Source organism: Solanum stenotomum, chromosome 9, assembly GCF_019186545.1.
Source record: "Solanum stenotomum isolate F172 chromosome 9, ASM1918654v1, whole genome shotgun sequence".
Taxonomy (NCBI): Eukaryota; Viridiplantae; Streptophyta; class Magnoliopsida; order Solanales; family Solanaceae; genus Solanum; species Solanum stenotomum.
The window spans coordinates 9,821,208-9,834,649 of NC_064290.1; the positions used below are offsets into that span (position 1 = coordinate 9,821,208).

At 31.2% G+C, this 13,442-nt stretch overlaps 1 protein-coding gene across 2 annotated transcripts in view; it reads right to left on the bottom strand.

Annotated features, from left to right (window-relative positions):
* LOC125877046 (cytochrome b561 and DOMON domain-containing protein At5g47530-like) overlaps window positions 1–13,442 on the bottom strand; it is a 35,533-nt gene that overhangs the window by 16,206 nt on the left and 5,885 nt on the right. The window contains exon 1 of one of the 2 annotated variants that reach the window (XM_049558351.1): window positions 10,797–11,034. The exons of the other annotated variant lie outside the window; for it this stretch is intronic. Within the exon in view, the coding sequence (XP_049414308.1) occupies window positions 10,797–10,998 (202 nt within the window). The 5' untranslated portion in view covers window positions 10,999–11,034. Of the gene's footprint in view, window positions 1–10,796; window positions 11,035–13,442 lie in introns of those variants that run through there. 2 annotated transcript variants of the gene reach the window in all.

The following is a 13,442-nucleotide window of genomic DNA, read 5'->3' on the forward strand; positions in this document are numbered from 1 at the left end:
CATTTCCTTGTTTATTTTTAACAAGCTTTATGTTTTATCTCAATTCTAAATATCATAATTTAAAATTTCTGGAATCTCTATTGTTCCATCCCCACCCTCACCACCCTAAAAATACGTGTAACCCTAATTTAGTTTCCCATTGTCTTGATTTCGATTCATTCCTTGATATGTGATATACAATCCATCTACTTTAAGACATTTGGTGAAATTTTCTTTTAGTTTATTCAATCCTATTTCTAGTTAAGTGTGGAATGAATTTATAAATGCAAACTTCCCCAACTTGAAACCTGACTTTAGAATTGATCTTGACAAGGGTACCAACTCCCAACACTAAAACCAAGTAGGGATTCTGGTTCCCTAATTCTAACCCTGAGCTTTAGACTAGATACCCCATACTCCACTCGGACTTTCCAATACCTAATATTATAGAGGGAAAACAAAAGAAGATTGTGAATATATTGGATTTTATCTATGTAAATACTTTATTTGTTGTAAGGAATGGATAGTTTCTTCTTTGTAGTACAAGGAACTAGTTGGCACTAATTTTTGACATACAATATGGATTTCACCTTGACACCAACATAGGATCCGGTTGGGATCTAGGTCGAATTTCGAGTTAAGGGTCTAGTAATTGAATCCCATGTTTGTATTAGGGGTCCAAGAGCTAAGAGTCAAGAGTTTTGTCTGGGGTCTAAAGTCTTAGGCTTATGATAAGGATCTAGGAGTCAAGATCCCTAGTTGGGATTTGGGTAGATCCCTAGTTGGGATTTGGGTACATGGTTAAGAGTTTGGTCCCTAGTCAGGATCAGGTCAATGAAACTGGAACAGACATGGTGTCATTCTTAGAATAACACCCAGCGTAATAACACTAAAAGGAAAATGTACACAGTTTTAAATACAAAGCAGTATACAGAAAACTTGAACGTCGTTTCAGTTTCACAACTGTTTTTATGAAATCGAAGACCGCTAGGGCAACCTCCTTATGCATGGACATAGAGACAACTAAAGGAACTCGAAAAAGAAGTCTCTTTAGTTGTCTACCAAGAAGTTGGGTCTCATGTTAGGAAAGGTTGCATTTGTAATAACATTCCACACTTAAGGAAATTAAAAGAACATTCACCAAGTTTCTTAAAGTAGACGAATTATGTCACATATCAAGAAAATAATTGAAATTAGAACAACTAAAGATGGAAATCTAAATTAGGGTAAGAAGTTTTTTTTTTAAGGGGGTGGTGATGGGAAGATAGAGATTGTAGAAATACAGTTTGCGCAAAAAGTCGTCTTTAGAATTGTATTCAATAATCAATACATTTCAATTCAATCAATTAAAATGACAATGTACCTAATAGAGTTTAACCTCTTAACCAACAATTGAAACCTATTGTCAATTGAATACTTTTCCATCACAGACTTCAGTGTCGACTTGTCCACGTATACTTGATCCTCCATTATTTCCTTCTGATATCTGTTAGTAATGATCAAGTCGTTGCCACCATCAAATACATTATTTGGGTTATCACCAAACGACGAAACCAAATATAATGTATCACTTGTATCAGTTGATCCAACATTGTATTCAAGCTGCAACACATCTCCTTCAATAGAAATTTCTCCAGTTTCGCAGTAAACTATATCTCTATCGAAAATACTTACACACAATGGATATATTCCAAATTCAGTGTTCACTTTTTTTAATTGAACATATACCCGTACACCCATGTCGTTGCATATCTCTATGGAACTATCATTACCTTCAATGGTGTATTTGATTTTCATACACTTTGTAGTCATATCAACATTCAAATGACCAGAAATTAGATTAACTAAATCAGAAAAAGAAGCATGTTCCTTCAACAATACTCCATCGATGCTGTATTCGACGTAGCTATTTTCTTCATTCCACTCTCCAGAATGTCTGATCAATACAGGTATGGTTGCCATGTAGTTCACCTATTCAAAATCGAAATACTTAACCTTCATTCACAAATTCAACAATTTGCTTACATACAATAAATTGAATTAACCAGAAAAAAAATCTATGCATACCTTTAAGTAGACGCCAGAATAAGAAATATGGAAGACAACAAGAAAATTGAGTCTGTTGTACCACAATTTTTGTTAAACTGATAAAAGAAGATGATAGGATATGTCTTTAAATAAGAAATTTTCAGTTATAAAATTAATTATGGGAGTTGCTCATTTTATGGGCGTAAGGTAAGGATAGTGGGTTATATTTAGAGTCAATTCCTTATTTAGTTTGTTGTACTTAAAGATGTATTAATGTATAAATAAAAAAAATAAAAAACTATACAAAAATACAGCTAAAAAGTGATATAAATTGTAGTCATTTATTGTAAATAACATACTTATAGCTATTGATATTCATTAACCCTATAAATATAGTTATTTTTGTAAGTTGCTCAAGTAATTAATGCATGCCTAATTGATTATGAATGGCACGTTTGTGATGTTTTCCATATTTACCACATCAAATTTCTCTTTCATCAATATTCATATATTTTCTGATTTTTTTTCCATAAATTCATTCAAATTCAAGATCCTTTACATCATTGCAAGGAGTGATTTTTGTTTATTTCGTTTTTATGAGCATTATACATCACATATTTTCTGATTTTCCCCCCATACAAATTCATTCAAATTCAAGATCCTTTACATCATTGCAGGGAGCGATTTTTGTGATTTGTATCCATCAGGTATCTTCTAATTGTATCTTTATCTCCTTTTTATCAACATTATATATATACACATCTACACTATCTTATATTTTGATAGGCTTTTGATTCAAGAATTTGTTTAACCATTTCAATGGCTGAAAGTGGTACTCCGAGAAGGGTTACGAGAGGTATACATTTATTTGACAAATTGTTGGATGAACTACCTTCTTTCGATTTGTGTATTACTCAACAACAAGCCAAAATTACAGGCTCTATTGCTGCAATGGAGAGTGAAAGAAGAACAAAGAAGGTTAATGACCATATGCCCTTAAATCTTCTTGAAGAAATCAAACATGCAAAATTAGTAAAGAGGAAAAAACGTTCAGAAGTGAAAACTAATCTTGAAAAAAGGAGAAAAGTTAACAGTATTGATTCAAGTGAGTGTGAAAAAAGAGCAGTCGAGCAGGATCAAGAGGAAAATGAAATTGAGGTTTGTTTGTATACTTATCTTTTTTAGTTTCATGTCATTTACTTATATATCTCAACACATGTATTGTGTGACATTGTCATTATGGATTGTCCTCTTGTATTAAATTTGTTAGAAAAATTGATTTTGTATGTACATAGTTGTTAAAAAGTGAGTACAAGAAGAACATGAACAAAAAAGACCTCAACTATTATGGTGAAAAATTGACCTGAATACTTATACAGTTTGATACCCACACCTTGTTTATATATCTATTTTATCCAACGTATTCATTTTTGTGTTTAACAACAATGTATTCATTGTATTCAATATTGGTGTATTCAACGTGATCTTGTGCTAAATTTATATACTTACATTGTTTGACATACTGATACATTAAGTTTTAATAAATACTTGAATCCTGAATATATTAATACTTTGAGTTTTATATGCATTTATAGGAAATCAGATTATATGTGGTAGAACGTCCAATTGAAGCCCCACATATGCAAGTATACGGAAACCATAACATTGTTCACCAGTTGAAGGAGAAGCTTACTCCTGTGCAGTTTCAAAAATTTAAGAACACGTGTTTTGGTGTATATACCAAAATGCATGAGTGTCGTGTCCAAAATCAAATATTTAGGTGCTTCATGGTTTGTGAGTTACAGAACAGTTCATCAGATACTTTGCTCATTCGTATAAATGGGACCACACTCTGATTTGGTATTCGAGAGTTTGCCATAATATCTGGTTTAAATTGTGTTGCTGATCCTGATGATTTCTCATTCAACAAAAAGAAACCGAACAGAATCATTGAACAGTTTTTCGGAGGTAAAAAGAATGTAATAAAAAAGGCAGAACTGATCAGAAAGTTTGACAAGAAAGTCTGGGGTGATGGGAACGATGATGATGCTGTTAAGTTTGCAATTCTGTATTTCATAAATACATTCATCTTCTCCAAGGAGAAGACCAGCTCATCCATACCAAGGAGCCACTTTGATTTGGTTGAGAGTGGTCGATACAGTGATTATCCGTGGGGAATAAAAGCTTTTGCAGCATTGCTTAAGACTGTATCAAAGAAGATGGATGCTCATAAAAAATATTATAGGATTGCCGGTATACTTTTACTCAACTCGCTGAATGATTTATCCCGTTGCTTCTTTGGCCTGCCTGGAGGTCTCTTGTATCTCGGTGGCAACACGATTTCTTCAGCAATATGTTCAGGTACATTCCATTCAGTTACATCAGGAAGAGGATACACAGGCACCTCATATGTCTTCAACACTGTTTTTGGCTTGTAAAAGTCTGAACAGTATGCATCTGGAAGCATATTTTTGTTATTCAAGACCGCCCAAGCATGTGGGCATGGAATTCCGTCCATTTGAAACCTCTTGCAAGTGCAACTTTTGTTTTCAAGGCATACGATAAAACTTTTTCCTTCGTCACTCACCGAATAAATGTAGTCAGTTGATGGGACAACCTGTAATGAATACAACAAATACAATTCATACAAAAAAAAACATATACTTATATACAAATACAACAAAGCACAAACTGACTGGAATGAAGCAAAACGAGTCCGAATACAAACTCGCTGGAAAAAAAGAAGAGAAAAATAAGTTCTCATGAACATACATACCATCATACGTATAGATTTATCCGCATTAAGTACAAGCATCTCTTGAAATTTTTTACCAAGAGGAGTGAATGTGAAGGATGCATTTTCTCGATTTTTGCAATTCCATCTAGCGAACATTAACCTCACTTGTTCAAGAAAGTCAAATATCGGTAATTCTCTTGCTGCTACCAGAGTTGAATTAATGGACTCTGCAATGTTTGATGTCATCATCCAACCACGATGAACTGGTGCATACAATCTTGCCCACTTCTCATATCCCGCAAACTCCAAGTAATTCTTCACCCTAATATCAACTTGCTCAACCTTATTCATTAGCCTATCAAACTCATTCTGCGTATATGCCTTCTCCATAGCATAGAATATCTCACTTAATTGCTCATTTGATTTTCTAAAATTCTTGCATACATTGGCCCACAAGTGCCATATACAGGCGTAATGCTGCATATTAGTGTGTACTCTAGAAACAGCCTTTATAATGCTTTCATGCCTGTCAGATACTACACACATATTCTCTCGTTCTCCATATGCTTCTTTGAACTGTTCAAAAAACCACGTCCAAGAAGCATCATTTTCAGAATCGATAACTCCGTAGGCCAAAGGTAATATATTTCCTGTTATACATCAACAAAGTAATTTATATATAATAAACATTAACTAAATGTATTCATATATCACACATACCTGCTCCATCTAAAGTGCCGGCTGAAACGAAAGCACTTGTGTATGCTGATTTTAGGTGGCAGGCGTCTACAACAACGATTGGCCTACAATAGTCAAATCCCTTTATAAAAGCATGTAATGATATAAACAAATACAAAAATTCGTTTTCAGGAGTTTTCTTCATTCGAATATGTGAACCAGGATATGTTTTATCCAATGTATACAAATATCCAGGCAACTTTTTGTATGAGGCGGCAGGTTGCCCCATTATGGAATCCAATGCCTTTTCTTTTGCTCGCCATGCCATCTGGTAGTTAATATCAACACCCAAATCCAATTTCATGTCAACCGCGATATCATTGGGAGTGTATTTCCTCTTATGATTTTTCAATTTAGGAGCGATAATGCCTCCAATAAATCCACTTGATGCTTTTACTTGCGAGTGCACCCCATCTTTCAAAGGACAAGTATGCTCAGAGTTGAAAACTCTAATTCTGAACATTTTCGACTTGTTTCTACTTGATGCCTTCATTACCCATTTGCATTTTTTATTATGGCATAGAAGAGTATAACTACAAAACAGTTGGCAAAAAAAAGTCTTTAGAATGGCATACAAGTTCATAAATACAGTTTGCAAAAAAAGACGTCTTTAGAATTGCATTCAGTAATCAATACATTTCAATTCAATCAATTAAAATGACAATGTACCTAATAGAGTTTGACCTCTTAACCAACAATTGAAACCTATTGTCAATTGAATACTTTTCCATCACAGACTTCAGTGTCGACTTGTCCACGTATACTTGATCCTCCATTATTTCCTTCTGATATCTGTTAGTAATGATCAAGTCGTTGCCACCATCAAATACATTATTTGGGTTATCACCAAACGACGAAGCCAAATATAATGTATCACTTGTATCAGTTGATCCAACATTGTATTCAAGCTGCAACACATCTCCTTCAATAGAAATTTCTCCAGTTTCGCAGTAAACTATATCTCTATCGAAAATACTTACACACAATGGATATATTTCAAATTCAGTGTTCACTTTTTTTAATTGAACATATATCCGTACACCCATGTCGTTGCATATCTCTATGGAACTATCATTACCTTCAATGGTGTGTTTGTTTTTCATACACTTTGTAGTCATATCAACATTGAAATGACCAGAAATCAGATTAACTAAATTAGAAAAAGAAGCATGTTCCTTCAACAATACTCCATCGATCCTGTATTCGACTTAGCTATTTTCTTCGTTCCACTTTCCACAATGTCTGATCAATACAGGTATGGTTGCCATGTAATTCACCTATTCAAAATCGAAATATTTAACCTTCATTCACAAATTCAACAATTTGCTTACATCAATAAATTGAATTAACCAGAAAAAATCTATGCATACCTTTAAGTAGACACCAGAATAAGAAATATGGAGACAACAAGAAAATTGAGTCTGTTGTATCACAATTTTTGTTAAACTGATAAAGAATATGATAGGATATGTCTTTAAATAAGAAATTTTCAGTTATAAAATTAATTATGGGAGTTGCTCATTCTATGGACGTTATGGGCTAAGGTAAGGATAGTGGGTTATATTTAGAGTCAATTCCTTATTTAGTTTGTTGTACTTAAACATGTATTAATGTATAAATAAAAAAAATAAAAACTATACAAAAATACAGCTAAAAAGTGATATAAATTGTAGTCATTTATTGTAAATAACATACTTATAGCTATTGATATTCATTAACCCTATAAATATAGTTATTTTTGTAAGTTGCTCAAAATAGAATGGGGGGAGTTGGGCTGTTGGGTCTTTGGTATTGAGGTTTTGGGCTGCTGAAAAATAAAAAAGGCCCAAATTTGGTCCTTTAGGATTTAAAGGTAAGGATAAATAAGATGCTAGATTTGGAATTAAGACTTGGCCAAATGAATTACAAAATTAGCCAACTTATTAACCAAATTGAGTTTAACTTGTCAAATCGGCTAAAATCTAAATGAGATGAATTTAAACAAGATTAATTACAAGCTTCTTAAATTTAACAAAATAAAATAATTAACTTAATCAAACTAATTAATTCAAAAACATACCTATAATTCAGACTAAATTAAATTAGTAAAGTGTTTAACGTTAAAAATAAATGAAATATTTTCAAGATAGTTTTCAAGTATTTGTAAAATATATTAGTTACACACGTAACAATATAAACAGATTTATCATTTGAGATATTTAAAATATTATAAAAGTGAATAAAATTCTTAAAAATCTCTTGAAACATATTTTGAATTTTTATAAAATCAATTATTTCAAATCGTTTGAAATTAAAGAAACTAGAAAATTAATTCTTGTCGGAGAGGGTCAAAATCGGGTGTCAACAATATATATATATATATATATATGAAAGAAATAAGTTACGACAATTCTATCAAATCGAATCTGACTGGGATAAGAAAAAGATCAACTACGCAAAGCAAAAGTATTAAGACAGTGGATGGAGCGCGTTTACAACAAGAGTCCAATTGTAGAAAAGTTTCCTTTCTTAAAGGATTTCTTAGAATGGAGAACATTTCTTTAAAGAAGTAAAAGTCCCACATCTATAAATACGGCAAGATGTTCACAAGAAATCTTATGCACTTACACAGAGAGTTACAAGCAGAATACAATTAAATAGAGGGAGTTCATATTTGAGAGAGTTTTGACGGAAGATCCAAGCACAACCAATGCAAGAAAACAAAATTGAAGAACCTGATCCATAGGCTTATGCTTTATAGTTCTTAAGTCAAGTTTGCTTGTATTGAATTTTATCGAGTTATATATTTAATGCTTTCTAGACCTGATGAGGTATAAACTGAAGTAGGAATATAGTCTTCAAGTTGGGAAGACTTGAAAACTTGGAAACATAAATCTTGGGAGGTTTGTGTTGATGTTCAGGAATAAGAGTTAGTTCTTAAGATTGTAAGAGTTGTAATCTGAATTCATAGCTTGAAGTAGGTTCGACGATCTAGTTAATTGTTGACATTTAGGAATTAGAGTTTATAATTCATTAGGTTACATAAGTTTGTAATCTTTTGTTGAGGTTCAGCGTTTAGTGAAGTTGAGTTAAATCCTATAGAGGTTTAAGTCATAAATTTTTACCCATTATGAGCTGAGATTTTCCACGATAAAGGATTGAGTTTTTCTTTACGTGTTTTACCTAACGCAATGTCAGTACTCGAGAAAGGAACATATAGAGAACATGTTCCTTAGGCAAATTAAGGGGTCAGAATTCTAACACATATTATAAATTGGGTCTACAAAAGGTAAAATGTACCTAGACATTATGAAGTGAGAATGTAAACAATACAATTTTTCAATGAAAAATATAATATAAAGTTAGAATAATAAAACATAATTTAAGAAGTTGAGAATACTATCGAAATAGTTTTATTTATGAATAATATATTTATCACACACTTTAATACACTTATAATATATAGTGTCAATTTCTTACCAAACAAGCATAATACATTTTAAACACACTTATAATACATTTATAATTTTATATTGCATGCATAATGCACTTTTAATACATGGTAGATAATAGATTCATCATATCATTGTTATATATTGCTACAAATGATAATAAATAAATAAAATTTTGCTAAAATCAATAAATATTTATTAAAAATACTCATCCAAATAATACTTTCATACTTCCTCCATTTCAAAATAATTGAATTGTTAATACATTTTTCATATTTCAAATTAACTTAATTGTTCATTCTTCAAGACTACTTTTAGAATATTCTTTTATTTTTACCCTTCATTTGGATTTTCTATGTGATGAGTTCAAGAAACTTTAATTTCTTTGAATTATTCTCTATGTGATGAGTTCAAGACATTTTGAATTATTTAATATTGGAATTAATTATTATGATTAATGTTTAATTATTCTAAAAATTAATTTGACAATAATTAAGAAGGGTAAAAATGAAAAGTGTTGTCTAATTTATTTCCTAATCTTCTTTTTTAAAGAGTAAATTTTAGGAATATCAAACAAAATAAACATATTAATGATCTATAGTTATAGTTTTGATAATTGTGTTTCATGGCTATAATTTGGTTTGCTACGGAGGATCTGATTTGTATAATTAACGAATTAAATTGTATAGTTTTTCGTATCAATCTGTATATACGAACAAACAAGTTTATATAATTCAATTTGTTGGCAAATCGAACAACAAAATTGTATTATGTTTGTTAAATCGTTTATACGTTCAGGTGTAATGATATGAATTTATTAGTTCTGTATAGATTCATTTTTATTATAAATAATTGGATGATTCATATATGGAACGTTTTAGTTTTTTTCTAGATTTGTATACGTATACATTACAGGTTCATTTGTATCTCTGAAAAATGATTTGTATATTTTCGTGAATTTGTATATGTATATGTTCTCTGTTTTATACTTTGTCATTTTTATTATGAACAATTGAATGTTTCGTGAATGAAACATTCTAGTTTTTTCTAGATTGTATACATATACATTACAAATTCTTTGTATCTCTGAAAATTGCGTATATATATTTACATGAATTTGTATATGTATATGTTCTCTGTGTTCTCTGTGGCTCCCAGCCAGATTGCAAGATCGGCAAAACAGTAGCTATGAAATCGAAATAATCTAAACAATAACTTTGACATTTAATTTGATTTAAATGTTTGTTATTTCGTACAATTTTCCCTTTTTAAGAGGGTGCAGAATTCTCCAACAGTTTAATTATTTTGAAATTGTAAAAATACATTTTTAAATAAAGAATTGGAATCCTGTTATAAAATAATATATTGTGGATGTCCACTACATCAAGAAATTACTCCATACTTTCCTCCATTATGAAGATAACCATAACCTCCACCTTTATAACCATTATTTTTGTAACCTTTCACTTCCATAACCTCCCCATTATATTCATGTTATTGTCATGTTTATGACTAACCTTTTGTATGCCTCTATGTTACATTATAAATAGAAGCATAAGGGTTCATATTGTAGAGGCTTGAAGATTTGGTGTACACTTGAAAGAAAGAANCATTTTGCCAAGCTTGACTAAAACTAGTCCTTCCAGCAGGAAGTTCCAAAGTTGCAAAAATAATAAACTCATTATTCGAATACTCAGCTCCAATTCTCGGAACATTGAAACTCAAAGCCCCCTCTGCTAACTGAGTACTATAACTAGAAACAGGGGAAGTGTAAGCATGAATTTCTCCACTAGAATTTCTAAATGCAACTAAACATTGTGAACCAATCATCATTGTTCCATCAATATTTAAACCCCAAGCTACCCAATCTGTATTTGGTACACCTCCATGTCTGTAAGCAAGATCAACTGTGTGGTTATTTGGATAGTAAGTCCAGTGAAGAACAGAGTTTAGTACAGGTAGAGGAATGCAAGTTGCAAAAATCTGGTTATTTCTGAATGCAAAAGATGAGCAGTTGTGATTCTGAGCATAAGTAGTAGAAAACAAGATTGATGTGAGTAACAAAGTTGTTAAAAGTTTATCCATTTTTTGTGCTCTGTTTTTTTTTTGTTCAGAAAAAACTCAAATTCAAGAACTTGGGTATGTACCAAAATGCTGTAAGAATTGGTTTTCTTGGGATTTGGAATGATTGAATCAAGAAAATTGAAGTGTTTGTTGAAAATTTGGGGTGAAATGGCTTAGATTATATAGATTTTTGAAAGAGAAAGGGGGAATGAAGTTGATGACAAATTCGATGGAGTTAATTGACCGCTTCCTTTACGTGGAATTCTAGGGTATATAACAAGCAACAGCTTTATCTTTAATCAAAGAGTTTAAACTTTGAGTCTTTCACTTAGGAGCAATAAAAACTTCTTCGTTCTTAGTAGGAGTTAGACTTTGAGTTTTGAGAATGAAATCGGCCTACTTAAGAAAAATTTTATCATTAATTTTGTGATAAAATGATAAATATTACGCTATTCTTAATTAAAAGGTTCGAATTTGAATCTTTTTGAAAGAAATTGTGTTAATTAAGAAGGATTCTATCACCAATATTAAATTTTCTGACACGAATTAGATTTTGATCGACATGAAAATATCGAAGATCGAATAGAAATAAAAAATAATCTTAGTCATATACTATGTGGAAACCAAAGTCTATTAGAAACACAAAGAAGAGTTCTAATGGAAGTAACTAGGAAGGTGTTTGATTTTTATTTTTTAAATAGTACTATTTTTTTTTGTTTTGTATTAAATTTAGAGATTGAATACTTTTCTACAAAATGACTAGACTTGGGTGTTTAAACAAACCTTTGCTTTCAAACTTGGAAAAGTACTCTTGAATTTACTAATTTGAAATATTGTTATTAATGGATGTTATTTGGATACTTTGGTCATAAACTAACGTGTGTTGCCGTGTATTCTATGCTTAATAATATAAATATTTTTAAAGTTAAAAAAAAATTGAATGAAATTGTTACTTTCAAATCTACGGTAANTAAATGGTCATTTTGGTCATATACTTTGAGTACTACACAAATATTGTGGTATGTTTTATTATGAACTATTGGAGGACAAAAGAAAGAAATAAATCTTTTCTATAAAAGTTGTGGCCATGATCAAAATAAATATTGTTGTGTGACAACACCAATTTTTCATTGGTTGTCAAGAAATAAGTCTTGCATGTGATAATTTTAACCATGACAATAATAATAATTTTCTCCTTGAAGGAGATGGTCACCATAAGAATGGCGTTGTGAAATTTGTGGTAGTACACAGAATTAATTGAGAGTTCCGAAAGGGCTAATTTGTTACTAGCCGGAGGAATGAAATTGTTCATAATATTGGGGTTGTAGTAAGTCTCAAAAGAAACTTTAAGTTTCGGAAGAATTGAAAAGAAAAAAATATTATATTGAGACTATAAATTATGGAAATATTTAATATCTTCAAATTACTACAAACCAAAGTAGTTTATAAATATTTATGTATAATATTATCCATTTTTTCCCCGTTGTTTGTTGTATAAAAATATGGGCATAATGATGGAATCACATGCAAAAGTAAACTAGAAGTTTACTAGAATAAATATAAGTTGGCATAATTGGTTGGCCATTCCGATTCAAGTGTGATGCAAAAGAAATTGAGAATTCATGTGACTATATGTTTGAAGAAATAAAAGATTCTTCAAGAATTCTCTTGTGTTGCTTGTTCTCATGATAAAATGATCATTGTACTAGCTAAGGTTGGGATTGTATCCCCTGAAATTATTTGGAACATATAAAAAGGTGAATATGGGCCCGTTCACCTGCCATATGGACCGCTTACTATTATGATTTAACAGATGCATCTATGGTATGGTCACATGTGCATTTGTATCAACTTACAAATTGGTTTTTGTAAGGTTGTTTCCTCAAATTGTTAAATTAAGAGCACAGTTTCAAACAATAAAATTATGTTGATAATACCGGTTGGTTTAGCAGAAATTGTTTGCCTCCAATTATAGCTAGACCATTGATTATGAGAACAAATCTCTCAAATAAAATTTGGTATGAAATGAGTTTATTTAACGTGTATGCATCAAGCCAACAAGGTTCTCCCATCACAATTGGTTCAGGGTCAGGAATCAAATAATTTCCATCTAAAAAAATTGATGTGTGCACATATGATTTTATTTCTCCACCACACACAAAGATGGATCCCCAAATGAGGTTGGGGTAAATGTTAGATTCCTAACATTAGGGGGAGATATGTTTAGCAGTTGAAAATTATGTGTGGGGTGAATTATCTATATCCTCGTTAAAAAAATTAAAAAAATATGAACTTGAAGTTCACGAGATAATTCATTTGCAAAATGTTGCAAATAATTTGCCAGATATATTTGCTGACCCAATATTTTAATTAAGCTGCAAATGCTCTAATAAATAGTCCTTAAAGGATAGAGTCTATGGTACGCCAGAAGCGTGATAGACCGATCGATTCCAAACGTAAAACTC